We start from the raw sequence: 27980 nt of genomic DNA, 5'->3' as shown, positions 1-27980 counted from the left end.
ATATATCTGATAAAGGGCTATATCACATGGTATGTAAAGAACTGTAGAAAATCACTAGTAAGATAAACAACTCCATTTAAGAATGCGCACAAGCGCTGGGTGCAGTGGCTCACTCCTGTAATCTCAGCACGTTTGGAGGCCAAGGCTGGTGGATCACCTGGGGTCAGAAGTTCAAGACCAGCCTGGCCAACATGGTGAAACCCCGTTTCTACTAAAAATACAAAAATTAGCCAGGCGTGGTGGTGGGCATCTATAATCCCAGATACTCAGGAGGGTGAGACAGGAGAATTGCTTGAACCCGGGAGGCGGAGGTTGCAGTGAGCAGAGATGGTGCCATTGCACTCTGGCCTGAGCAACAGAGCCAGACCCTGTCTCAAAAAATATTAGTAACAATAACTGTGGTAAAAAATACATTACATAAAATTTATCATTGAACCACTTGTAAGGTACAGTTCAGTAGTGTTGAGTATTTGACACTGTTGTACAATCTCCAGAACTTTTTCCTCTGGCTAAACTGAAACTCCGGACTCATTAAACACTAACCCCCCCTTCTCCCCTCCCCGCAGCCCCTGGCAAGCTCCATACTACTTTGGGTCTTTATGCTTTTGACCACTCTAGGCCCCTCATAGAAACAGAATCGTATAGTGTTTCTTTTTTTGTGACTGGCTTTTTCCACTTTGCATAACGACCTCAAGATTCATCTATGTTGTAGCCTGTGTCAGAATTTCATTCCTTTTGTTCTTTTTTTTTTTTTTTTTTTTTGAGACTGAGTATTGCCTGTCACCCAGGCTGGAGTATGGTGGAACGATCTTGGCTCACTGCAACCTCTGCCTCCTGGGTTCAAGTGATTCTCCTGCCTCAGCTTCCTGAATAACTGAGAGTACAGGCGCCCACCACGTCCAGCTAATTTTTGTATTTTTAGTAGAGACAGAGTTTCACTATGTTGGAAAGGCTGTTCTCGAATTCCAGACTCCAGGTGATCCACCTGCCTCAGCCTCCCAAAGTGCTGGGATTACAGATGTGAGTCACGGAGCCCAGCCCTAGAATTTCCCTCCTTTTTAAAGTTAAATAATATTGCATTGAATGAATGGGTGAATTTTATGGTATGCAAATTATAACTCAATAAAGTTTATTTCTTTTTTTTTTTAAAGAGGCAGAATCCAGGACAGTAATTATTGGGCAGGGGGCAGTGAACAAAGGTGGGCATGCTGGAGGATGGGAGCCGGCGCTGTCCTATTTCTTTGATCTGGCTGCTGGTTAACTGGGTGGGTTCACATTGTAAAAATTCACTGAGCTCTGCACTTCGGATCCTCGCTCTTCTCCACAGGTATTCATCTTCAGTAAAACATTTTCTACAGAATCCCTATTGAGACAACTTCACAGTGTTATCCTGAGGCTCAAACAGCGCCTGGTAAACTACGAGCTGCTTGGCACCTGCGAGAGCCGTTGCGGTGATCTTGACGGCTGGTCTGAGTTTTAAATGCCCAGCTCCCCCTGGGCCCACGTTGCCAGGTTTTCTTTAGCTCAGTCCTGAGTCTCACTCACCCTACATTTGCGAAACATTTGATAGGATTCAATGTGTGTTCCAAATAAGCATTAATGAAAGAATTCCAAGTCTTGGCCCTGCCTGTCTGCCCTCTAGGCGACTCACACCACCGCTGTCCCCAAGCACAGTCCCCACGTCCCCACTCTGCTGAGACCGAGACTCACTCTGCAGGACGAGGATCACCACTTTCTTCACCATGCCCATCTCGTTCTCTGCCAGGCACTGGTACTGTCCCGCATCGTCCCTCTGCAAGTGGGCACAGGAGAGGGGGCACGGTGCTCAGAGAAGAAGACGAGCAGCTCAGACAGTTGGGTAGGGGACTGAGGCCAGCCAGCCAGCAAGGGGCTTAGGCTGTGAACCAGCCAGGGACACCTGATCCCCCACGGAGCATCAGAAGGGCCTCTGTGACCACTTGTCAGCAGACATGCAAAGAGAATCCAGCCCCTTTTCACACCCGAAAATGGGGGTCTGTGACTAAGGTCCTTGTTGCCCTAGGTGGAACAACTTGCTGGAAAAGCATGGTGTACATCCACCTCTTCCAAACTGTGTACGTTGAAATCTTACTGTCCCATGGCACATTATTTGAGACTCCTTGGAAAAAAGGGTTCCATGGTGAAGTAGGTTTGGGAGTCAGGACTGACTTGGGGATTTCCGCACACTGAGTTAGATGACGTGTTATGGTACTTTGGATATCAATAACTATAGGAAAACAAGAACATTAGGCACCTCTGTTGTATAAACAGGATGGCAGGACTCTCGGGGCATTTATTGTGCCAGTGTGCAAAGTGAGTCTTCCAGAAGGGAGACGGTTTGCAGTGTTTCCCTAACGGATATGTGATGGAACTCAGGTGGCACGCTGGCTCACATCACTTCTTTTTTTTTTTTTTTTTTTTTTGAGACGGAGTCTCGCTCTGTCGCCCAGGCTGGAGTGCAGTGGCCGGATCTCAGCTCACTGCAAGCTCCGCCTCCCGGGTTTATGCCATTCTCTCGCCTCAGCCTCCCAAGTAGCTGGGACTACAGGCGCCCGCCACATCGCCCGGCTAATTTTTTGTATTTTTTTAGTAGAGACGGGGTTTCACCGTGTTAGCCAGGATGGTCTCGATCTCCTGACCTCGTGATCCACCCGTCTCAGCCTCCCAAAGTGCTGGGATTACAGGCTTGAGCCACCGCGCCCGGCCGGCTCACATCACTTCTGAGTGGCAGCACCACCGTGAGATGGCGCTGGGGCAGTCTGAGGACACCATCCACTCCCAGAAGATGGTATCTAGTGGGCCACACCCAAAGGACTCGGGGGGACTGCAGGGCACAAAGTTAAGAGTGTGGGTTTGGAGGTCAGACCAATGTGGGACTGAGTCCCAACCCACTGCTTACTGCCCTGAACCCATTACTTAGCACATTTTCATGCTTCTGAGCCTCAGTTTCCCCTTCTGTAAAATAGGAATGATAACTGCTAGGATCTTATAAGCATTAAATGGAACAATGCTTGCTAAGTGCGAGGCCCCGTGCCTGGCCCACAGTTAGTACTTGGGCAACAGGAGTCATTATTACCACTGCTCTTACCGCTACTCTTATTACTAGTTCTATTATTATTACTGCCCAGAGAAAGGCTCCCAAATGGGTGAGATCAAGGCCTCTAAGATGAACTTGAGTCAGGACTGACTTGGAGATTTCTGCACAATCACCAGAACTTGAGGCACAAAATGGAAGTTAAGGGGCTGCCCCAGGGCCCAAGGCTTTGGAAACAGCACGAAGCCTGAGGCAGGAGACCTGGGGGTGGGGGCACTGCCTCCTGCACTTATTGGTTGTGGGCCTCTCTGAACTTCAGTGCCTTCGTCCGTAAACAGGGAGCATGATTACCTGCCTACCCTGCCCCCTGAGATTGTTAATAACAACATTTTGGGAGCATTACCCACAGATCACTCTTAAATAATGTGTAGGAGACATCTCACTGACTTCTAATTACAATCCTATGAGGTAGAACGAATTTGCTCCATTGAATGGGTGGATGACCAAGGAACAGAAAAGCCCAGTGGCCGGAGGTCAATATTGGTGGTAGTGGGAGGATGTCTGGGGAATGGGCAGGGAGGTGGTTCGTAGACTGCAGAAGCAGGGGGGCAACATGAAGAACCCTCTTGAGCAATCAGAAAAAGCATAGAGTTGTCCTTGGTGGTCCCACCCAAGGTGCCAGGCCCCGACTTGCCTCAGTCCTGCGGATGGTCAGTGAGCCATTCTGCAGCTGGTGCCGGAGGCGGCTGCCCCGCAGTGGAAGGCCATCTTTGATCCAGCGGATAGCCGGCACTGGGTCTCCACGCGCCACACAGTCTAGCTGAATGCTGCCTCCTACAGGTTCCACCAGGTAGGAGAAAGCCTCCCCTTGTAGGACAGGAGCCTCTGCATGGGGTGACATGGAGCAAGCTGTCAGAAAAGAGGCTCCCTACAGGCTCAACCTCCCATAAACCCCAAAGGTCTGCCCAACTCCTGCCTCTAGGGGCCTCCAGAGGCTCCTCCTAGCCCAGCATGGTTGTGTGTAGTCAGTGCATCAGGGACAGCAAACAGTGGCCATGTCATGGGTCAAGTCACAAAGACTGGCAGTGGTTTCCAGGAACTGTGCTGAGAAGCATTTGAAGCTGAATGAAAACAGTGCTGTGATTGATTAGTGATGCCTGAGACAGGCACAGGCAGGGACGCAGTGCTACGCGTGTCATACACTCTCTCTCACAGATGGATGACACTAGCAGTGGAGCACCTGCCAGGTACTTTGGAAATCAATAACTATAAAAAAACAAGAACCCTAGACACCTCTGTTGTACAAAGCAACACTATGAGATTCATGCTAATCTCAAAACACTCTTGGAGGCTCTGGACTGGCTTATATCCTTCCTGGTTTCCTGAGGTTGGATCTACCAAAAGCTGCAGTTCTCTTTTGGTGCCTGGGGCTGCTGATTCCCTCCATCCGGCCCCACCCTTCCCGAAGTTGTGCAAACTAAGTCATGGCATCACCGAGGGCTCCTGTGCTACTCTTGGCAGATAAGTAGGTCACAGAGGACAGCCGGCTGGCTGGCAAGCTTCTGGCATTTTTCTGCCAGGGTGCCCTGGCCCCCATGCTCTCCTACCCTGGCACCATCCAGCTGCAGGTAGTGTTGTAGGGCAATTGGTCAGATTCCAATTCTACCTGCAGCCAGGTTCGTCTTGGGAGTGTCAAAAATACTGATGCTTAGGCCTCACCCCAGAAAGGCTGGTTTACAGAGTTGGAGGTAGAACCTGGGCTTTAGAATTTCAAGTTCCCCCAGGGATTCTAACATGCAGTCGGGGTGGGGAGCCACTAGTTCAGAGGACAGGAGGCCAGGTTCTCAGGAAACCAATAGATTGGGTCCCAGTAGACTGGAGGTCTTGAGAGAGAAGCCACCTGAGGAATGCACCCTACCCTTCACGTGGACGAAGCTGACTGCCTGCGTGCGGCCCACTCTGTTCTCCGCCCAGCAGACATAGGTCCCGCTGTCTTCTCTGGAGATAGAGGCCCGCTGCAGCGTGCTGCCTCCATCCTGCTCAGACACCCCTTCTGTGGTGGAGAAAGAGAAGCCCGAGGGGGACTCTGAGTCAGGTGCAGGGGACTCCTGCCCTAAACACTTCCCTGGTGTGTGGGTACCTGCAGGAACTTAATAAAAACGCAGAAACAGATGGGAGTCCTGGGTGAAGGCTAATCAAGTCAGACCCATTCCTGGGAGGCACAGGCCACATTGGAGGCTGCAGTTAATGAACCCATCTTCTACCATTTTCCAGCACACACTGTGTGTTTGATAAACGGTCAAGGGCAGGTCTTTGGGGGCCTCTTAGCACAGGGCACTTACTGAAACACTGCTATGATTTCTAGAGAAAAGGATTCCTTTGATTCCTTTTTTTTTTTTTTTTTTTTTGAGACAGTTTCGCTCTTGTTGCCCAGGCTGGAGTGCAATGGCACGATCTCAGCTCACTGCAACCTCCACCTCCCAGGTTCAACCAATTCTCCTGCCTCAGCCTCCTGAGTAGCTGGCATTACAGGCATGCGCCACCACGCCCAGCTAATGTTGTATTTTTAGTAGAGATGGGGTTTCACCATGTTGGCCAGGCTGGTCTTGAACTCCTGACCTCAGGTGATCCGCCCGCCTTGGCCCCCCAAAATGCTGGGATTACAGGCATGAGCCACTGCACCCAGCCGAGAGAAGGATTCTAATAATGGACTTTTCCTTTGGGGTTGGCCATTGCCTCTAGGAGAGGAATATGGACAAGCATCACCATCAATTAGGCATCTACTCTGGGCCAGGCCTGTGCTGAGCACGGCCCCTCCACTGTCATTCTGTCCTCAAGACCCCTGGTTATGTCCATTTGACAGATGGAGAGCGGAGCTCAGAGAGGCCGAACTATTATACTTGCCCAAGGTCACTCCCCAGGAAGTGGTGGGGCCTAGCAAAGCCTTCACCACGTGCACGGGTATTCCACACCTGGGGACTCAGAGTCAGGAATGTGTGATGTCATATCCTAATATAGGAAAGTATCATTTTGCAGTGGAGTGGACTTAGCAATTTATCAACTCAGCAGACATTGAGTACCCAGCAGGTATTCCACAGGCCCTGTGTCTCCCTAGACATCACCTGGGTTTCCAGTAGGAGGACAGAGCCCCCACAGCCCCCCAGCAAAAGGGGTTTGCTGAGGGTCCCACAATGGGAGCAGTAGCTCTGGGCTAGAACACAGGCCTCCCCCTCCTGGCCCTGAGGTGTCTAGGTTGAGTCTTCTCAGGCGGCCTCTTGCCAGCTCTGATATATGGCTTGTCACATATGGCCACAGCTTGTCACATATGGCCACAGCTGGGTTTGCCCCGTCCGCCTACATAGGGCCACATTGAAAGACCCAGAACCAACAGGGCTGGCTGACAACCTCTTCCTCTCCACTAGGTTGGGTCTCCCCACCTGCCCTCCCTTTTTGACCTCCCGGGGTCCTGGTTCTCTGTCCCACCCACGCCCAGCAGACCCAGACCTGTGACTGGCCGGTCGTTGACAGTCCAGCCAATGCGAGGGGTGGGGCTGCCCCGGGCTGCACAGCGAAGCCACAGCCTGTCCCCAAGGCGCAGGCTGCGGTCCCCAGGCAGGGTGGTGAACACAGGCAGTGCCAGGATGGTGAGGTGCACGTGGCGGCGGGCCTGGCCCACAGCATTCTCAGCGGTACAGGTATAGGTGCCTGCATCCCGGCCCTGTGGGCAAAGAAAGGGGTTGGCCAGAGAACTTCCCCCACCTTGGCATAAGTCAGGATGCCCCTAACCCTTGAAGGTTCTCATGAAGCATCCAGCCCAGAGAGGGGAAGTGACTTGCCCAAGGTCACACAGCTAGCAAACAGGTCAGCATCACTACCGCACCCTTGCCCTGCCCTGTAGCGTTCACACGCTCTGCTGCTTCACAACCCCAGCGCTGACTGCATGATCGCAACAGCTACTGTCTACCAAACACCTACGGTGTGCTGCCCTGTGCTCAGAACTTGACCTGCACTGCAGGCCTTGCTTTTGGTGCCCTGATAGAGGGCCCAGCAGGGGCTCCAAGAGGCGGAGTTTTGTGGTGCATTCAAGCAGGGCTGGTGCGCTCGCCACTGCTCCACCAGGCTCCCCAGGTAGCTGGGTCCAATGCCCCTGACCCGTTCACGTGTGTCCACTGAACCCATCTGGAGAAGGTCGCATCACAAAATTGCAGAATCTGATGAGTGCTGAGGGGAAGGGGGTCGGGGTCGGGAGTCCCACCCATACTCCCGGCTCAATACTCCCCAAAACCCAGAGGATGGTTAATGCCAATGCATGGTTGAGAACAACTGGGTAGACTGGGCAGTCCGAATTCCCTGAGCCCCAGTCTGAGTTTCCTCCCTTCCCCAGGAGCTGGCTGCTGAGGTCTAGGTTCAAATTTGGGTTCTGCCTCTTGGCAATGGTGGACAACTAGGTACACTTCGAGCCTTAGTTCTGGCCGTCTGTACCCGGCATGGTAACGCTGATTTCCCCAGGCTCCCAGGGTTAAAGGCTGCACTGTGCTTGGCGCAGAGCATGACAAACAGGGGTCTCAGCCATTATACCCTGCTGTGCCCCTCGGGGCGTGCCTCACCTCCAAGTTCTTCACCAGCAACTCCCCAGAAGGCTGGATGGTGAACTTCCCCTCGGCACCTGACACAGGCTGGCCATCTTTGTCCCAGGTGATGTTGGGCTCAGGACTGCCCCTGGCCTTGCAAGGCAAGAATGCATGGGAGCCTTCGGTGGTAGACAGGTCTGGGAGGCCATTCTCGATCACTGGTGGGACTGTGGGCAGAAGAGGCCCACTCGGAACTGGGGCTGGGGGAGGCGGCTGACCCCATCCCGGGGCCCCTGGCCTTTGGCCCAGCCCTTCAGCCCTCCCTGGCCATCAGCTGCCCCCTCCAACTCCCTAGTCATAGGCCATTGCCCGTGCTCAGGATGATGGGGGGACTCCCTGAATTTGGTGTAGCTGTGACGGCGATTCCATCGCACCTGTGCACACATGTACACACACACGTGCACACGCACATGCACACACACAGATGACTAAAGCCACAGGACAGAGGCCTTGGGCACAAACTCCTTGTACTAGGCCACCTCTGGGGACAAAAGCATGGCAGCCATCACAGAGCATCCCTGCAGAGGAGCTATGCTGGGCAGAGTGAGGGTCACTGGCTTGGTGTCTGGCCTGTCTGGTAACCAGCAATGCTCCAGATCCGAGGGGAGAGGAGCACGCTGGACAAGGAGGCGTGGAGGAAGCCTGGAGCTAGGAGCCCCTCTGAGTTCACAGCCAGAGTCCGACTCTAGCCCTACACAGCTGCGGGCGGGAACAGCCACTGAGATACCACAAAGCAGGCCACTGGGGCCAAGACACGACCAGTCCATACTGAATATTCCCAGCAGACTTTGCAGATTTTTGGCCAGTGATGCCACCTTATCTTTGAAGCCAATGATTAATCAAACGAAGGGAAGGGCACATGCAATTGTGTGTGTGCCACAGCAGGGCCAGAGAGGCTACAGCTACTGGAAACAGAATGAATGAGGGATGCTGGACTCATGTTCCATAGGGCCAGAGAGAAGGCAGAGGGGATGGGAGTTTATGTCTGAATCCAGAACTCAGGTGCACAATGAGAGATGTTCCCCTTAATTTATTCTAGAACTATAAGCAGTGTGCCCTGCCAGGTGGGGAAGGGAGAAGCCTGTAGGAGCCTCAAAGCCCCTCAGTTGCCAGGGCCCACCTCGGCCCTGTTCTCACACCCACCTTGCACCACCAGCCGTGTCTTCCCCATGGCGCTGCCTGCAGTGTTCTTGGCGATGCAGAGATAGTTTCCAGCATCCTCTGGGCTGGCATGGGCAATCCGCAGCTGTCCGCCTGGTAGGATGTGGTTACTCACTCCTGAATGAGGAAGACGAAAATCGGGGGCCAGGGAGCTGGGGTGGGGGACCCCCGAGGTGGGTAGATTGGGCTATTCTGTCTCACAGGCAGCAAATGACTTGCTGGGGTCACAGAGTGACCAAGGGACAGAAAGAGCCAAGAAGCCTGACCCCGAGCCCAACCCAGTTGCCTGCTCCCGACCTCCCAACTCAGCCACCGAGTGCTCAGATGGCATCTCAGGCCGTGGTGACAGGAGAAGGGTTGGGGAGGGGGAGGCCAGAGCAAGGGTGGGGGTATGTCTGGGCAGACCAGGGGCTTTCCAGGACCTCTCAGCAGGTCTGCGGGGTCTCCCAGGGCAGGAAACAGGAACCCCCCAGGCCCACACTCTTCTCTTCCCTTCCCAGGCTGGCTGCCAGGGGCCCTCACCCGTAGGGACGTTGAGCCCTTCCTTCTGCCAGGTGATGGTCGGCCGGGGGATGCCTGAGGCCTCGCAGGGCAGCAGCACCTCCTCCTCTGCCACTGCCCGAACCATGCTGGGCAGCGGCTTCACCACCGGGGAGGCTACAAAGGACAGGGGTGCAGAGGGCCCTGAGAATGTCCAGAGCTCCTCCAACCAGGGGCCTCGGAGCATCAGAGAGAGAGGCCTCTAAGGAAGACAGGGGTTCTAGAAACATCGGCCACAGCAACAAAGACACCATGGCTGATTCTTTTCCTCCCAAAGAATCCCATGAGAGACATGTCTGGGCCTCTGAGACCTCACCTCCATCCTGAGCCCCACCTGCCTCTGCCTCTCCACCTGCTCCCCTGGCCCTAGGAACTCTGGGGTGTGGACCATAGACTCTTACCTTGCACGGTGAGGAAGACGTGCTTGTGGGCGACGCCGGCAGAGTTGTGGGCTGAGCAGGTGTAGCGGCCCGCATGGATGGGGAGGGCCTGCCCGATCTCCAGGGCGCCTGCGGGTCGGAATCAGGGTGAGGGGGTCAGGACAGAGGTCCCCAGGGATGGAGGTGGCAGGGCTCCTACACAATCCCATTCTGTCTCTGGTCACTCAACCTGCCTCCTTTGCCCATTTAAAAACAGTCTTGGGGATGTGACTACACGGGAAACTGGCGTCTAGGTTTGCCTCTGTGCCCTGTTCAAAGCAGAGACATGGGCGAGTTCCTTCCACTCTCTGGGCCTCAGTTTCCCTGTGTGCACAATGAATAATCAGACAAGATGGTCTCTAGACCCTTTTGGCTGTGAAGTTCCAGGATCTGCCACTCCCCTGCCTGTAATCCCCCGCTCACAATTCCATACCCTGCTATCCTCACCTTGCTCTGCTAAAAACTCACCTCCTCTAGGAAGCCTCCCAGGATTACTGCCTCCTCTCCTCCCTTTATCCTCCCAACCTTAGCCTTGGTTACTCAGTGAACACCATTTTAACCTTCCCAGGCCGCAGGCTGCACCTGGGCAGTCAAGTGACGAGGGTTGTAAATTGTGCTCCGTGAAACCCTGGGGGCCTGCTGGTTGGGGGAAGGGAGCAAGGCCCACAGCACTCTGGCCCACCCGCAGCCTGCCCCAGCCCCAGCTGGAACCAGAACTATGGTTTGTTTTACCTGTTGAACTTTGTTGTTACCACTTATACTTATTGGAAAGAAGTTTTTGTTTTGTATTTTGTTTTGAGACAGGGTCTCACTCTGTTGCCCAGGCTGCAGTACACTGGTGCAATCATAGCTCACTGCATCCTTGAACTCCTACTCTCAAGCAATCCTCCCACCTCAGCCTCCCAAGCAGCTAGGACCACAGGCACGCACCACCACACCCGGTTAATTTTTTAAAATGTGTTTGTAGAGATGGGGTCTTGCTGTGTTGCCCAGGCTGGTCTCAAACTCCTGGCTACAAACAGTCCTCCTGCCTCAGCCTCCCAAAGTGCTGGAATTACAGGCGCGAGTCCCTGTGCCCGGCCTGGAAGGAAGTTCTATTGCTTCAGAAGAGTTTGAAAATCACAGGTCTGGCCAGTGGTTCCTAGACTTTAGGATTTCGCTAACCAACTAACAAATAAATTTGGAGACTCTCCATAAAGCTTCCAACATTTGGCCGGGCGCGCTCAAGCCTTCTCTACTAAAAATATAAAAAATTAGCCGGGCGTGGTGGCGGGCACCTGTAGCCCAAGCTACTCGTGAGGCTGAGGCAGGAGAATGGTGTGAATCCGGGAGGCAGAGCTTGCAGTGAGCCGAGATCATGCCACTGCACTCCAGCCTGGGCAACAGAGCAAGACTCCATCTCAAAAAAAAAAAAAAAATCACCATGTTAGGCCAGGCATGGTGGCTCACACCTGTAATTCCAGCACTTTGGGAGGCTGAGAAGGGCAGATCACCTGAGGTCAGGAGTTCAAGACCAGCCTGGCCAACATAGTGAAACCCCATCTCTGCAAAAATACAAAAATCAGCCAGGCATGATGGCAGGTTCCTGTAATCTCAGCTACCTGGGGAGCTGAGTCAGGAGAATCCCTTGAACCTGGGAGGTGGAGGCAGCAGTGAGTGGAGATAGCGCCATTGCACTCCAGACTGGGAGACAGAGCAAGACTCCATCTTAAAAAAAAATCACCAAAGGCCAGGCGCGGTGGCTTAAGCCTGTAATCCCAGCACTTTGGGAGGCCGAGACGGGCGGATCACGAGGTCAGGAGTTTGAGACCATCCTGGCTAACACGGTGAAACCCCATCTCCACTGAAAAATACAAAAAGCTAGCCGGGCGAGGTGGCAGGCGCCTGTAGTCCCAGCTACTCGGGAGGCTGAGGCAGGAGAATGGCGTAAACCCGGGAGGCGGAGCTTGCAGTGAGCTGAGATCCGGCCACTGCACTCCAGCCCGGGCTACAGAGCAAGACTCTGTCTCAAAAAAAAAAAAAAAAAAAAAAAAAAAACACCATGTACTATTATCTTAATATCATCAAGAAAAGGAAGTTTCAACATCAAAAGATATTTCAGAATAAAGGAGGATCTTTCTGATGGGATTAAACTAGGTTAACAAAAACTCCCAGGGAGCTGTTATTTTTCTTTTTCTTTTTTTTTTCTTTTGAGACGGAAGTCTCGCTCTGTCGCCCAGGTTGGAGTGCAGTGGCCGGATCTCAGCTCACTGCAAGCTCCGCCTCCCGGGTTCCCGCCATTCTCCTGCCTCAGCCTCCCGTGTAGCTGGGACTACAGGTGCCTGCCACCGCGCCCGGCTAATTTTTTTTATATTTTTAGTAGAGATGGGGTTTCACTGTGTTAGCCAGGATGGTCTCGATCTCCTGACCTCGTGATCCGCCCGTCTCAGCCTCCCAAAGTGCTGGAATTACAGGCTTGAGCCACCGTGCCCAGCCCTATTTTTCTTATTTTGCCATGAAATAGCACTTGTATGCCACAGGGTCTTGGGGAACCACTGATGGGTCTCAACACTACAGAGCATGGAGGAGAATATGGAGCTCAGAGAGGGCGAGAGGGTCCTCCCAGGTCACACAGCCAGGAGAGGCAGAGCCAGGCCAGATTGTTCCATCCTGTTCCACCATGTGACCTTCTTTCACCCCCTCTGCCTGCTCTCCCAGCCTCCCCTCAGCTGCCTCTGTCTGTGGATTACCCTTACTTACCCGATGGTGACACACGATAGCCGCTCCCCCGAGCTCCTAGCTGAGCACCTGCCTTGCTCCAGGACACGGTCGGAGCTGGTACGCCCGTGCTGTGACATGTGAGGACCACGGGTGCCATCATGGTCACGGTGAAGTCTGTCTGGTCGTCGGCAATGGTGGGAGGCACTGAAACCCAAGACAAGGCTTGAGGCCCTGCCGGCGTGCATGGGGAAGTCACAGCATGGGGCCGGGGGTAAAGCCAGAACACAAGGTGACGTTAGTGGAAAAGGGCCAAGGAGTGAGGTGGGGCAACAGATGGAGAAGTCACATTTGTCCACTCAGCAAATCCTTCTGGGCACGGGGCTATAGTTTTTTCTTTAAAAAAAAAAGTGTGTTTTTTCAGAGATGGGGTCTCAATATGTTGCCCGGGCTGGAATGCCATGGCTAATCCCAAGTGTGATCCTACTGCTGATCAACCTGTCTTGACCTGCTCTGTTTCCAATCTGGGCAGGTTCACCCTTCCTTAGGCAACCTGGTGGTCCCCCGCTCCCGGGAGGTCACCATATTGATGCTGAACTTAGTGTGAACACCCAATCAGCATAGTGCACTACAGTCCAGGACTCCCTGGGCTCAAGCGATCCTCCCGCCTCAGCCTCCTGAGTAGCTGGGACTATAGGCACGTGCCACTGCACCCAGTGGGATACAGCTTTCTATAGAGACCCTGGCCTAGTAACTTCACAGGTGTTTACTCGTGGGTTTCCCACTTGAAGTAGGGGAGGCCAGAGGAGACCTCCAGGGGCAGTGTCATTTAACCTGCGATCTGAAGGGAAAGCAGGTGTTTGCTGAGTAAGGGGAAGAGTGTTCCTGGCAAAGGGAACAGCATGTACAAAGCCCTTGAGGCAAGGAACAAAAAACTGAGCAGCTCGATTAGACCCTGGAATGAGGCGGGTCTGGCGTGAACTGAATCTGGGGGCTTGGCAGGGCCAGACCACACAGGACATGGTGTGCCCGGCTGAATTCTTGCATTCTGTCCTGAGGGCAGCAGGCAGCTGTGGAGGGAGGGATTTTTTTTTTTTTCTGAGACACAGTCTCGCTCTGGAGTTGCCCAGGCTGGAGTACAGTGGCCGGATCTCAGCTCACGGCAAGCTCCGCCTCCTGGGTTTACGCCATTCTCATTTATATATATATATGTTTTTTTTTTTTCTTGAGACGGAGTCTTGCTCTGTCGCCTGGGCTGGAGTGCAGTGACTGGATCTCAGCTCACTGCAAGCCCCACCTCCCGGGTTTACGCCATTCTCCTGCCTCAGCCTCCCGAGTAGCTGGGACTACAGGCGCCCGCCACCTCGCCCGGCTAGTTTTTTTTTTTTTTTTGTATTTTTTAGTAGAGACAGAGTTTCACCGTGTTAGCCAGGATGGTCTCGATCTCCTGACCTCGTGATCCGCCTGTCTCAGCCTCCCAAAGTGCTGGGATTACAGGCTTGAGCCACTGCGCCCGGCCCATTTTTATATTTTTTAGTAGAGATGGGGTTTCACCGTGTTAGCCAGGATGGTCTCGATCTCCTGACCTCGTGATCCACCCGTCTCGGCCTCCCAAAGTGCTGAGATTACAGGCTTGAGTCACCGCGCCCGGCCGGAGGGAGGGATTTTTAATGGGGGTGATGTCAAGGTCAGATTTGAATTTAGAACACTGTAGATTTGGGAGGGGCCTCTCCTGTAAGTTCCTGTGTGCCAGGAATTGTGCTGGAGCTGGGGTTATGTCAGCAGTGACCCAGCAGGATCTGAGAGACCTTCCTGGAGGAGGTGTCCAGTGCAGTGCAAGAAAAAGCCACACAATTTCCTGCAGGCAGGGAGAGCACCCAAGGGCGGGAAGGCACTGCCCCCACCCCAGGTGTCCCCCTCCACCTCCGCCCTGACTCACCATGGACGGTCACCTGGTAGAGCCTGCGGGCCTCGCCCACCTCATTGCTCACCACGCACTCAAACTGGGCTGAGTCCTGGGGGCCAGGGGCCGCAAGGAGCAGGGCGTTGGAGGGCAGGAGCCTGGGGCGGACAGATGGACGGCCAAGTGGCTGCTGGGCTGACAGACCAGCCGTGCCTTTCTGGTTGTGGGGATCTCATGCCCATTTCCTGTACCTGACCTCCAGCCCTGACTCTAGAAACATCTTCTAGAAGTTTCTACCCCAAAGGTCTAGCTGGCGGATTTGTGAGTGATCTTCATTTTCATCCCTGTTTCTCTGTAACCCTGCCCATTTGTTACAATAACCATCTACGATAACTTCTGTAAGAACCACGACTTTAAAGCAGCTTAGAGTCTTAGTTACTGATTTCATTTTCACTAAGTCTAGGTTTGTTATGTTGGTTTTCCAATTTTAAAAATTGACATTTTTTTTTTTTTTTTGAGACAGAGTCTCGTTCTGTTGTCCAGGCTAGAGTGCACTGGCACAATCACAGCTCACTGCAGCGTCAACCTCTCAGGCTCAGGGGATCCTCTCATCTCAGCCTCAGACACCCACCACCATACTCTGCTAATTTTTGAAATTTTTTTGTAGAGATGGGGTCTCACTATGTTGCCCAGTCTGGTCTTGAACTCCTGGCCTCAAGTAATCCTCCCACCTCAGCCTCCCAAAGTGCTGGGATTACAGGTGTGAGCTACCACGCCCAGTTCATGTTTTGCTTTTAGACAAAGAGTGACTCTGGTGGATATAAATAAAGCCCAGATGTCTCTGCTTAGCTGTATGTCCCCAGTGCCCTCACCCCTATCTCAGTGTGAAGACTCTCTGATCCCCAAAGTTGAGACACAAGTTCTGGTCCTGACTCCGGTGAGACCTGAGCACACCCTGCCCCATCCCTGTCCCATGCCCCTGTGAGACAAGAGTGCCTCCCCACCCCGTGCGTCTCAGGAAGTCACCGCAAGGTCCAGCTCGTTACCGGTAGGCGCCCTGTTGCAGGCGGAAGTCCAGCTTCTGTCCGTCCTTCCACCAGACCACCAGGGGCTTAGGGGAGCCGCTGGCCTCGCAGGGCAGCAAGGCTGGGGTGTGGGCGGTCAGGGTCAGGTTGGAGGGGCTGGGGGCGATGGCTGGAGGCTCTGGGGAGAGCGCAGTGGTCAGGAGACAGGTGCAGGGGGCACAGGGGCTGGGGGCTCTCTGAGGCTGTGGCCAGGGGCAAAGCCACTGCCTACTGTCTTCCACCCATCCCTGAGGCAGCACAGAGGGCAGGAGAAAGTCCCGAGACAGCACTTTCAACAGGCTTCCAAAACTGGGTGTTTTGGGCTTTCCACATCCCTGAGCCTGGCACCCCCTTGCTGCCTTTCCTTGACTGAGGCCTCCAGGCCTCCACTCCCTTAACCCCCCACCTGAGGCCAGGGCCCGCCAGAGCAGCCTCACACAAGCTGATCCGTTGGAAGGGGAGGAGATTGGGACATCTGAGTCTAGTGATTTTGAATTTTATCCTTTCACATGTTTTACCTTTTTTTTTTTTTTGTAGACAGAGTCTCACTCTATTGCCCAGGCTGGAGTGCAGTGGCGTGATCATGGCTCACTACAGCCTGAAACTCCTGGGCTCAAGTGATCTTCCCACCTCAGCCTCCCAGGTAGGTGGGACTACAGGCATGTGCCACCATGCTTGGCTAATTTAAACATTTTTTTTTTGTAGAGATGGGGTCTCACTATGTTGCCCAGGTTGGTCTCAAACTCCTGGGATCAAGTCATCCTCCTGCCACGGCCTCCCAGACTTGTTTTACCTTTTGTGCATGCTTTCTTCATTGAATCACTGTTCTGTTATGTAATATATGCACTAAAATACATCTGTGTCCTTTGAGGGTGCAATGATCACAACTTTTACTAATGGGCTTCATGGTCATTTGAAGACCATTGGCTCTTGGCTTTTGACAGCTGGGGTGACCCAGAAACTAAGCAGGACTGGACCCCGAAAGGGACTGGACACTGAAGGCCTTCCCCAGGCCACCTACCAAAGACCCGTAGGTCGCGGCCTTGGCGATCGGATCCAGCAGAGTTGGATACCAGGCAGAGGTAGTGGCCGGCGTCCTGGGCAAGGACTGGCTGGATTCTCAGGGAACCTTCAGGCAGAACTTCGAACCTGGAATGGACAGGGGGTTGCCCTGGAGATGGGCAGGCCAGTGGGCCTGGAGCAGAGCTGTCCCTAGCAAGACCCTTCCCTCTGTCCGTCCTTTCCCAGTGAGAGGATGCTGATATGGTTTGACTCTGTGTCCCCACCCAAATCTCATCTTGTAGCTCCCATAATTCCCACATGCTGTGGGAGGGACCTGGTGGGAGATGATGGAATCAGAGAGGCAGGTCTTTCCCATGCTGTTCTTGTGATAGTAATAGTCTCATGAGATCTGATGGTTTTAAAAACATAAGTTTCTCTGCACAAGTTCTCTTTTTGCCTGCAGCCATCCACGTAACATGTGACTTGTTCCTCCTTTCCTTCCACCATGATTGGGAGGCCTCCCCAGCCGTGTGGAACTGTAAGTCCGATAAACCTCTTTCTTTTGTAAATTGCCCAGTTTCAGGTATGTCTTTATCAGCAACGTGAAAATGGACTAATAACAGATGCTAACTTTGGAGGTCAGAGTCTTGCATCTATGAGGCCAAGGTCAGGGGGTCAGAGCCATGAGCAGCTCCCCACAGCCCAAGCCAACATTGGAAAGATGGAGAGAAGGGCTGCTTTGGGCCTCCCCGACACCCTCCTGGGCCTGGCCTCTCCTGAGACGCAGAAGGAGCAGCACCCTGCTCTTCTGGATAGCAGCCCTGAGATCTGAAAAGTGCCTTTCCCAAGGGCCATGTCTGTACCGTGCAATCCCGCCCCTGGCCACAGTTGATTGGATGGGGGATGGACATATCACTCAGGCTGGGCCAATGGCATTCTGTGCCCTGGGAATTTAGAGTGGGGATTCACAGACAGCTTGCTAGTGAGCTGAGGAGCTGTAAACCTGGGTGAGGCTGGGGGCTATGGGGTTGTCAGGGCATGTGTTTCTCCCACGTTCACCAAGGAAGAAGGCAAGAGAGAGAAAGATGAAGCCCACACAGAGAGAAGCTGAGAGAAGCTTTAAAACCATCAGATCTCGTGAGACCCACTCATGCCCCTCTACCCTGCCCCATCTATCAAGGCTTCTGATCAAGTCAAACAAGCAAGAGACCTTCATGAGTGGTAGGCCTGTCCTTGTGTTCTGAGACACCCCACGTCCTGATGATAAAGTCACTTTTCTGCTCCAATTGCCCAAGTGGGTTTGGTTTGCAATCCACAAAGTGGCACCTGAGAGCCTCCCCAAGGCTCACCCCTTCCCTCTCCCACCTGGGGCTCCTGGGATCCAGGGGGACCCCGTCCTTCCGCCAGCTCACAAGGGGTGTGGGCACACCGTCGGCCTGGCAGGGCAGCAGGGCTGTCTGGTTCACTGAGACGTTCACTGCAGGTGGTCCCGACCGGATGGTGGGCACCGCTGGGGAGGGGCACAGAAGGAGTCGTGCTGGGAGCTGTGGCTCTAACGGGGTGGGCAGGGTAGGGTGGGGCGGGCCCTACTCACTGTGGATCTCCACGTGGAAGGCCACGCTGGTGCTGCCTGCAGCGTTGCGGGCTGTGCAGCTGTAGTCGCCACTGTCAGCCGTGCTCAGGGCCTGCAGCTGGAGGAACCTGCCCCGCTCTGGGAACTGTGTGTGGGTGTCCTCCTGGAGAGCCTCGCCAGGGTGGAGAGACCCTTATCAGTGCCCAACTGCTCCCGGCCAGCCCCCAGCACCAGACGTGGAGGACTGAGGAACTGGTAAAGCTGGACAGTGGTTCTGTCCTTCCAGCCTGACCGCAGGCCCTGACTGTGACCCCCTGAGGACCCTCTAAGGAAATGCATTCCTCTGGGAGGAAATGCATCCCCTGTCCCTGGAATTCCTGTCAGAACACCCACAACCCTGAATCCATAGCCGCAAACTGACCCCATTTGAGGGGTGGGCACAGAGAACCTTGGTCACCAGCCCAGGCCACACAGCCGCTAAGCATAGCTTCAAGGAACCAGGGGGAGGACACTGGGTGGGCCCCGGAAGCCCTGAGTGACCTGAAGCTTGCCTCAGTGTCCCCATCCATAAAATGGGAGTGACAATGACAATGGGGGTAGGACACCCGGGGAACAGGGTGCAAAGTGCAGCTCAGAGCAGGCCCTTGGCACCCGCTCTGGATCTTGGATCCGGTCAGGTCAGGTCTGGGGCCTGAGAGGGACAGAAGGTAGCACCCTGGGACCCCGCCTGGTGCCCACCTGCAGCACGATGCCATCTCGGTGCCACGTGATCTCGGGCGCTGGCTCTGCCTCCACCGAACACTCCAGGACCAGCTGCCCCGGGGCCAGGCCGACCACAAAGCGGGGGCCTCGGGGCCCAACAATGTTTGGAGGGGCTGGGAAGCAGGTGGCACAAGAGGACGTGAGAGGTGGACTCACCCCTGCCACGAGCCCATCCTGCCTCCCAGCCCTGCCCCCACCCCACCCCCACCACCTACCTCGAACCCTGACCCGGAAGCTCTTCTCGACTGCACCTGCAGGGCTTTCAGCCAGGCAAGTGTACAGCCCGGCATCCCCAACCTGGGGATGGAGCGGGTTGAGCAGCTGCCCCTGGCCCCTGTCTGCCTGCCTCCCAATCTGGTTTCTTTCTTATGCCACAAGGGACCCAGAATTCAAACTCAGCCCTGCGAGGTCTGCTGTCCACCTTCCCAGCCAACCCATGCCCTCTCCCTCCATCTCACTGTTGCTTTAGGGCTGGTACGATGCCTGCCTCTTCCCAGAAGTCCCCCTTAACTGCACCAGCCCTCCTCTGGCCTAGATGGGGTCACCTGGTTTTGGCATCAGCCTGGGCCCTGACCCTGCTGGGAGCTCCCAAGGGCACGGCTCAGATGGGTCACCTCCACACCCTCGTACCCCACACAGAGGAGGAGCTTCAGCCAAACCTTGTCAACTGCCCACTGGGTCTGGGGAACCTGCAGTCCCTCCCCTCTCCCCCAACCCCCAGCCTCACCCCACAGTGGCAGCACCGGTACCTGCACACTCTCCACCCGGAGCACCCCTGTGGCTCTGCTGCTGTTCTTCAGCCTGGTCAGGGCCTGCCCGTCCTTATGCCAGGTGATGTTGGGCTGGGGGATGCCCTGGGCCTCACAGAGGAGCTCCATGGGGGCACCGGGGGTCAGCGACAGCTCTGTAGGCTGGCCTGAGTCCTCAATGTGAGGAGGCTCTGCAGGCCACCATGGAGGGGAACACGCAATTGACACACGTTTCCAGGATGGTACCACACTTGAAAACGCGTGCTGAGTCCGGGGGCTCTGCTCCCACATTTTGGTGGCTCTTGTTCTTGCATCTGCCACCAAGGTTTGGTGGGAAGAACCCAAGAGCACAGCCGTGGGAGAATGAAAGCCCGGCCACTCACTCCCCGCAGGCAGGGAAGGCGAGAGGCATCCCAGCCGGAACCAAGTTCCCCGAGTTCTGCTCCCAGGTGGCAATCCCAGGCCTCCAGGGGACTCACCTCCCTCACTGCCCTTCCCATTGCCCCCAGAGTCTCACCCTCTCCCCTGAGCCCAGAGAAGCTGGCCAGAGGCCAGAGGACCCACCCATGACGGTCAGCTGGAAATGCCTCCTGGCTTCCCCGGCCTCGCTCACGGCCACACAGGAGTAGGTTCCCGAGTCACCAGCTCCCACTGTCTCCAGCTGCAAGCTGGGCCCCTGCTCAAGGCTCTGGGACAACAAGGGCTCCCCGTCCTTCATCCATGACACGAGAGGCAGGGGAACGCCCCGGGCCTCGCACGGGAGTTCCACTGGGGAGCCACGAACCACCACCACCTCATTCTGGAACTCCACCGGCTCCAGGACAGGGGGCACTGTGGAGGGCAGAAAGGTGGGCAGGAGCCATTTTATTCCAGGACTCTTATCTCCAGTACTCAACTTAGACATCACCTCCTCCAGGAAGCCGCCCTAGTCCCCCAAGGCCAGGTGAGGTGCCCTCCTCTGTCCTCCCACAGCATCCTCTCCATCTCCCAGTGTCACTAGTTCCCTGGAATTGTGATTGTCTATTTACAGAGCTGCTTCCTGCACTGGCCTCTCTGCCCCCGCCTATCCTGGGCATATCAGAGTGCCCATGGCTACTTGTGAGGTGCGAATGGGCAATCTAGTGCGTCAGAGACTGAGCCGCAGTGTCCACTCTCCTTGATGCCCCCAGGGCCCATCCTTGGTTCCACCCAGATGGGCAGGGGGGCCAAGGGCCTTGCTTCTCACCCACCAATGCCAGAGACCCCCTTGCCCCACCCCCTGCTCCATACCCTGCACCTGCAAGGTGAAGTTCCTGTCCGCCACACCAGCTGGGCTTGCAGCCACGCAGGTGAAGATGCCGGCATCTGCCAATTGCACCTGGGAAATCCTGAATCTCCCGAGAGGAGAGGGAGAAGGAGAGAAGAGAAAGGGAGAGAGAAAGAGATAGGAAGAGAGAGGGAGAGAGACAGGAGAGGCTGGCTGTGTGGAAAGACTTCCTGCCTTTTCCATCCTTTGTCTCCCAAGAACTTGCTGGCCAGAGGGGGCAGAGTGACTGAGCCCAGCCTTTGCTTAAACTCTTTTTTTTTTGAGATGGTGTCTCGCTATGTTGCCCAGGCTGGAGTGCAGTGGCATGATCTTGGCTCACTGCAAGCTCCGCCTCCTGGGTTCACGCCATTCTCCTGCCTCAGCCTCCCAAGTAGCTGGGATTCCTAGGCGCCCGCTACCACGCCCGGCTAATTTTTTTGTATTTTTAGTAGAGACGGGGTTTCACCGTGTTAGCCAGGATGGTCTTGATCTCCTGACCTCGTGATCTGCCCGCCTTAGCCTCCCAAAGTTCTGGGATTACAGGCGTGAGCCACCACACCTGGCCTGCTTACATTCTTTACCTGGGTTCCTGGTGCCCCCAGGATAAAGCCTCCAGCTGCCTCCACCCCTGCTGCCTGCTGCAACCCATCTCATTCTGAAGCCAGACCTCCTGGCTCCCAAATTCTGGGAGCTCCGCATCCCACATAGACAGCTTGGCTCCTCTTCCTCTACGCAGCCCTCTTTGCCCCCAGAGTTCACTGGAGTCATCTCAGCTCACTGGCTTCACTGTCTGTCCTCCCACTTTCAACCCCTTTCACCTCAACCACCCCTCCGGAGCTGCTCTTGCCCAGTCCCCACTGACAGCCACAGCACCAAAGCCAACAGTCCGTCCTCAGGCCTCGTCTCCAGTGACCCGGTTGGTCTGTCCTTCCCTGAAACCTGACTTCTCCTGCATCTCCTCCTATCCTGACCACCTCCCCTTCCCTGGGTCCCTGAGACCCATCCTAACATTAGCAGCTGGGGCGCAGTCCACACTCGCTCTGGGATGGGGGGTGGGTTTTGCTGCCAGTCGTGGTTTCCAGCACCTCCCATTGGCTGTCAATCCCCACATGTCCACTCTGAGTGGAACAGCCAATGCCTGTGTGCCATCTGCCCTACCTGAGGGTGCGGCCAGAGCCATGGAGGAGGGTGCGCTGGGAGAGCGGGAGGGGCAGGCCGTCCTTGAGCCAGCTCACATGGATGGGCGGGGAGCCCCGTACGGGGCATGCCATGGTCACCCGCTCCCCAGGCCTGCTCACCAGGGCCCCTGAGCCGTCTGCTCCCTGCTCAATGGTGGGAGGAACTGGGGGTGGGTAGAAAAAAGAGAGGTAGTGAGGAGGTCTTGGGAGGAAAGGGGGCTCCTCCCAGGGAAATCCCAGAAGTGGAGACCTGGACTTCTGCCGCCAGCAACCACAGTGGTCTCCGCCCCTCGTGAGGGATGAGGCCCACTGCATGGGGGCCACAGCCACTCCCTGACTCTCTTCTCACCTCCCGAATCTCCACTGTACCCTGGGCTGGCATTATCGTCCTCTAGTTTGAGGATGGGGCATGGAAGCCCAGAGAAGTGAGACCCATGGCCCAGGTCACAGTGTGGGCTCTGCTCACATGTCACCTTATCTCCCGCGCCCAGGCCCACGCATCACCCTCCAGATGCCCCTGGGCTCCTCACCCAGCACGTTCACCGTGTGCAGCCTGGCGTCCTCCCCGGCTGGGTTGTGGGCCACGCAGGTGTAGGCACCCGCGTCCGAGGCCCTCAGGCCTTTTAGCACCAGGGAGCCGCCATCCAGGTAGAACCTGCCACAGGGAGGGAGGGCCGACAGCAGGGGCATAAGGGGAAGTGGGCTCTGCCGCCTCTGGGGAGGGCATGGGCCGAGTCTTACCGGAGGTGGGGGCCCATGTCCTGGCCCAGCGGGCTGCCATCCTTCAGCCAGGCCACGTCTGGCAGTGGCTGCCCGTCGGCCTCACAGTCCAGCCGCACCTCCTGCCCTTCCAAGATGTGGTGCTCCTGCGCGGTGCCCGAGCTCCGGATCCGGGGGGCCACTGAGGTAGGGGGGCAGTGAGGCCCTGGGTGACGGCAGGGGCTGCCATGGGAGTGGGACAGGAGGGTGCAGGGCGCAGACCTACCCAGCACTGCTACCACAAAGTCCTTCCGGGCCTCGGCCTGGGTGTTCTCAGCCACGCATGTGTAGGTGCCTGCCTGGGTCGGTTGCAGGCGGCTCAGTTGGAGGCGTCCCCCCCGGGAGACCACACCGTGCACCACGCTGCTCTCTGTGGGACAGAGGGGGACCCCTGAATCCCCCAGCCCCTTCTTGTGCTCCTAGGAAACTGAACCCCACAGAGGCAGAGGCTCCTTCTTATATGTCCCCACCTTCCCCAGCCCAGTCTCTGTTCCTTAGAATCCTCCCTCATTTCCTTCCACTTGAGACAGCTCTTCCCAAGGGACCCTCTCCCTTCAGCAGCCAGGATTTGCTCTCGCGCCCAGCTCTCACCTCCCATCGTCTCCCTCTCCGCCCTGACCCTCTATCCCATCTATCAAGGTTTCTGCTCAAGTCAAACCAGCCCCTCACTGACCCCACACAGGTCACCCTGGGGCCTCCCCCTGGGCCTCTGTTCGGGCTCCTCCCACTCCCAGCCTTCAGGCCTCCCCTTTCTTTCTTTCTTTTCTTTTTTTTTTTTTTTTGAGACGGAGTCTCGCTCTGTCGCCCAGGCTGGAGTGCAGTGGCCAGATCTCAGCTCACTGCAAGCTCCGCCTCCCGGGTTCACACCATTCTCCTGCCTCAGCCTCCCGAGTAGCTGGGACTATAGGGCGCCCGCCACCTCACCCGGCTAGTTTTTATTTTTATTTTTTTTAGTAGAGACGGGGTTTCACCATGTTAGCCAGGATGGTCTCGATCTCCTGACCTCGTGATCCGCCAGTCTTGGCCTCCCAAAGTGCTGAGATTACAGGCTTGAGCTATCACGCCCAGCTCAGGCCTCCCCTTTCATTCTCTCCCGCCACACCCCTGCCCAAAGCCATCCCTAACTGCTCCAGCCCAGGCCGATCTCCCCACCCAAATACTCATGGGTCCAGCCAGCCTCTCAACACAAAAACACGAGCAACTGCCCTGTGTCTAGCATGGAGCTTGAGAATCAAAGATGAGGGAAGCTCAGTCCCTGTCTTCAAGGAGTTCACAATGTATCAGGGGCGGGGGCCACAAAACAAGGGGACCCAGTGCGGACAAGCCCTGTGAGCCCCTGATGGAGCCAGGGAACCTGCGGCACAGGAAGGGTCGGGGAGGGCTCCCGGAGGTGGTGAGTCTCCGCTGAGACGTGAACGTTGAGCAGGAATCAGCCAGTGGGGAGCGGAGGTGACCACGGGAGCCTGGGTGGGTACTTCAGGCAGGGAACACATGTGCCAAGAGCTGGACACGAGAGGGGGCGGGGCCTGCAGCCACCTGACCCAAGAGAGGCGACAACACAGGTCCACGCAGAAACACGCACACGGAGCTTCACAGCAGCACTGAGCATCTCAGCCAAAAGATGCAGACACCCCAAATGCCCATCAACTGACCAGTGGATGCACAAAACGTGACACAGCCACACGATGGAATATTCAGCCACAGAAGGGAATGAAGAGAAAAATTTAATTTTTAAAAAGAGTGAAGCACTGGCCAGGCATGGTGGCTCACGCCTATAATCCCAGCACTGTGGGAGGCCAAGGCAGGTGGATCACCTGAGGTCAGGAGTTCGAGACCAGCCTGGCCAACCTGGTGAAACCCCCGTCTCTACTAAAAAATACAAAAAACTAGCCGGGTGAGGTGGCGGGCGCCTGTAGTCCCAGCTACTTGGGAGGCTGAGGCAGGAGAATGGCGTGAACCCAGGAGGCGGAGCTTGCAGTAAGCTGAGATCCGGCCACTGCACTCCAGCCTGGGCGACAGAGTGAGACCCCGTCTCAAAAAAAAAAAAAAAAAAATACAAACATTAGCTGGCTGTGGTGGTGCGCACCTGTAATCCCAGCTACTCAGGAGGCTGAGGCAGGAGAATTGCTTGAATCCGGGAGGCGGAGGTTGCAGTGAGCCAAGATTGTGGCACTGCACTCCAGCATGGGTAACAGAGAGAGACTCCGTCTCAAAAAAAAAAAAAAAAGAATGAAGTGCTAATCCATGCTACAACATGGATGAAACTTGAAAACATGCTAAGTGGAAGGAGCCAGACACAAAAGGCCACACACTCTATGATGCCATTGATGTGAAATGCCCATAACAGGCCAATCCACAGAGACAGAAAGCAGATTTGTGGTTTCCTGGCTCTGGGGAAAGAAGAAATTGGGGGAAAATAGGGATTGATGGCTAATGGGTATGGGGTGTCCTTTTGGTGATAAAAATGTTCTAAATTTGATTGTGGTGATGGTCACACAACTCTGACTGTACTACAAATCACTGAATCGGATGTTTTCAGTGGGTGGATTATATAGTGTGTGAATTATATCCCAATAAAGCTGTTACTGAGAGAGAGGGGCAGGTTGGAGGAGCCAGCACAGCCACATTTATTGCATGGAGGGGCAGGGAGAGGTGGCTGGCAGCACCAGCCCCCGCTGTGGACCGATTTCCACCAGACAAGGGACCAGCTCCGAGCTGCACCTTCAGACCTGTCTGCCCCACGTGGAGCCTGCACAGGACGCACAGTGGGCCCAGGAGACCATGTGGGGCTTCTGCCCTCATGTGGAAGAACAGTGGGCACAGCAGTGGCCAGAATGGGGAGGCCTGCATGGGGGATGGGGGTGACCAACGGCCCAGCTAGGACAGAGTTGAGTCACCACCAAGGAGCAGCTCTGGGGGCCAATGTTGAGCCCAGTGTCAGCCAGTGGGCTTTCCACAGCCCTCAGTGCCCACCCTGCACAATGGAGAGCCCACGTCTGCTGTCTCGTGGGAGCTGATTGAGGGCGTGGATGCAAAGGAGCTTTCAAACTCCCACAGGAGATGCTCCTTGTGTTTGGATTCCAAGGACCAATAAATAACGCTTCGCTCAAACACTAATGGGGCGGGGCCAACACAGCACCACCAGTCTCTGGTTTTGCCAAGATCAACAACAACCAATAACTCCCTTCCTCCACCTCCGCTGTCATCTTATTACAAAAAGGAATGCTTTCCGTGAAACAGACAAGGACAGATGTGCTTACCCACAGGCATCCTGTCCTTCAGCCAAGTGACCGTGGGTGCAGGGATCCCGGACACATCACAGGTCAGGACCAGGGGGCTCCCAGCCACCTGACTTACTGTCTCTGTCTTGGGGTTCTCAAAGGTTGGGGGCACTGCAGAAAAAAACCAGACTGTCAGAATTCTGAGACTCTTCCCCCACTTCCTTCCCCTCAGGCAGATCAGGGAGGCCTAAAAAGCCCTTCCCTGTAGTTAGGAGTTCCCATTTTATGTTTCATTCACAAATGTAAATAGAACCAGGGCCTGGCTATTTTAAAGCATACAAAGCAAAGCTCCAGCAGGGTCTACTTAGCCCAAGGATGGTAAATGGGAGGCTCACTCACCCTTAAGGCTCACAGTCCTTAACCTGTGCCAGGGCAGACATCACTAATTGATTCCAGCACTCTCTCCTGATCTGCCAGGATGAAGTCACACACCCCAGGCAGCCACCACCAGTGGAACAGAGTCAACCAGGCTCAAGATGAAATGCCTTTGCCCTCAGGGACCAGATATTCCCCCACTTTCCACTGTTCATCAGTGTAGCCGTCAGAATGGGCTGGGAGCTTTGAGCAGCAAGCCTGGTGTCAGTCCTTTTCTTGTTACTTTATTTTTTATTTTTTGTAGGTACAGGGTCTCGCTATGTTGCCCTGTCTGATCTCAAACTCCTGAGCTCAAGTGACGCCTCTGCCTCAGTTTTTCAAAGTGCTGGGATTACAGGCATGAGCCCCTGCATTCCGTCTTGTCAGTCCTTTTCAACGATTGTGTTGCGTATGTCTCAGTGTCGCATGGGCCCACCGCTCACCTGGTTGGGAGGCTACTGGCTTTGGCATCTGTGGCAGATGGCTGGTGTCCCCCCAGCCCATTCTTCCCACTGTGCACAGCAGAGTTTTAGCTGAGCCCACAATCACTCTAGCAGAAATTACATTTCCCAGTGTCCCCTGCAGTCAGCTGCCTGAGCGCTCATTAATGGAATACACGCAGGAGGGACAGGTGCAACTTCTGCAGGAAATAAATGCTTGCCCACCACTTCTGCTCTTTTCTGCTTCCTGTGGGCCAGGACAGGATGCCGTGTCCCAGTTTCAACCATACGCACAAGAACAACACCCTAAGAAATGGAAGATCAACAGGAGGGAAGGAACCCAGGTCCCTTAACTACCGCATGGAGCTGAGCTACCCACCAGCCTAGACACCCACCTCTGGGCTTTTGAATGAGAGTTAAACTCTCTCATTTACTCAACTACATTTTGGGGTCTCTTTGTGGCACGGCTAAGTCTATATTCTAACTGACATGACATCTGAGCCCCAGAAAATCTGGCCAAGTTTCCTGGACAGCATAAATAGGCTCCTCCTTACCCCAGCTGGAGCCACATGTCCAATCAAACAGCATCTGTGCTCTCTCCTTGGGTGGATGGGACAGGCCCCCCCTGGGATCAAGATGCAGGTGACATGGCCTCCTGTGTGTCTGATCTCATAGGGATCCTTCATCTTAGTGCCCATATGCCAGGCCCTGTGCCCAGCAATTTATAGACACTGTCATTTTGGTGGCTTCCATGGGATCAGCCAGGTTCACTGTGCCTGGCAGGCAGCTACTGCTTTTAGACTCATTCACTGAAGGTAAACCTTAGGCTCCGAGGGACAAAGTCATTCTGCCAAGCTCCATGAAGCAGGTCACTGGCAGAGTTTTATTTGGAGCCTGCTAACCCTAGTCTTTTAAATTCTAGAAATTAGCTGGGCGCAGTGGCTCGTGCCTGTAATGTCAGCATTTTGGGAGGCTGAGGCAGGAGGATTGCTTGAGCCCAGGAGTTTGAAACCAGCCTGGGCAACATAATGAGATCCCATCTCTACAAAAGCAAAGAGCTATCTATAGATGTAGATATAGATATAGATATAGATATGTACACAAATTCTAGTCATTGTGCCCTCAGCACT

The 27980-nt window shown here is 55.1% G+C and overlaps 1 protein-coding gene across 6 annotated transcripts in view; it reads right to left on the bottom strand.

Moving 5' to 3' along the window:
• HMCN2 (hemicentin 2) overlaps positions 1 to 27980 on the bottom strand; it is a 176357-nt gene that overhangs the window by 26243 nt on the left and 122134 nt on the right. For 3 of the 6 annotated variants that reach the window (XR_004433195.1, XM_033193925.1, XM_033193964.1), the window contains exons 62-85: positions 26036 to 26167; positions 23002 to 23145; positions 22758 to 22917; positions 22547 to 22671; positions 21997 to 22180; positions 20823 to 20926; positions 20118 to 20384; positions 19554 to 19744; positions 19020 to 19101; positions 18781 to 18917; positions 18064 to 18214; positions 17835 to 17979; positions 16489 to 16616; positions 15450 to 15606; positions 14440 to 14561; positions 12543 to 12707; positions 9786 to 9893; positions 9367 to 9501; positions 8827 to 8961; positions 7660 to 7850; positions 6557 to 6770; positions 4971 to 5105; positions 3747 to 3937; positions 1711 to 1792 (exon numbers count right to left, since the gene is read on the bottom strand). Coding sequence is in view for 5 of the 6 variants with exons in the window: in XM_033193925.1 (XP_033049816.1) it covers positions 1711 to 1792; positions 3747 to 3937; positions 4971 to 5105; positions 6557 to 6770; positions 7660 to 7850; positions 8827 to 8961; positions 9367 to 9501; positions 9786 to 9893; positions 12543 to 12707; positions 14440 to 14561; positions 15450 to 15606; positions 16489 to 16616; positions 17835 to 17979; positions 18064 to 18214; positions 18781 to 18917; positions 19020 to 19101; positions 19554 to 19744; positions 20118 to 20384; positions 20823 to 20926; positions 21997 to 22180; positions 22547 to 22671; positions 22758 to 22917; positions 23002 to 23145; positions 26036 to 26167 (3585 nt within the window). In the remaining variant the exon portion in view is untranslated. The remainder of the gene's footprint in view (positions 1 to 1710; positions 1793 to 3746; positions 3938 to 4970; positions 5106 to 6556; positions 6771 to 7659; positions 7851 to 8826; positions 8962 to 9366; positions 9502 to 9785; positions 9894 to 12542; positions 12708 to 14439; positions 14562 to 15449; positions 15607 to 16488; positions 16617 to 17834; positions 17980 to 18063; positions 18215 to 18780; positions 18918 to 19019; positions 19102 to 19553; positions 19745 to 20117; positions 20385 to 20822; positions 20927 to 21996; positions 22181 to 22546; positions 22672 to 22757; positions 22918 to 23001; positions 23146 to 26035; positions 26168 to 27980) is intronic. The other 3 variants (XM_033193932.1, XM_033193943.1, XM_033193954.1) reach the window with 3 other exon arrangements.

The sequence above is a fragment of the Trachypithecus francoisi genome, unplaced genomic scaffold (assembly GCF_009764315.1).
Source record: "Trachypithecus francoisi isolate TF-2019V2 unplaced genomic scaffold, Tfra_2.0 Contig01585, whole genome shotgun sequence".
In the NCBI taxonomy this organism is placed as follows: domain Eukaryota; kingdom Metazoa; phylum Chordata; class Mammalia; order Primates; family Cercopithecidae; genus Trachypithecus; species Trachypithecus francoisi.
Note: the sequence above shows the minus strand (reverse complement) of the source record. Positions and strands in the feature narration are given on the sequence as shown.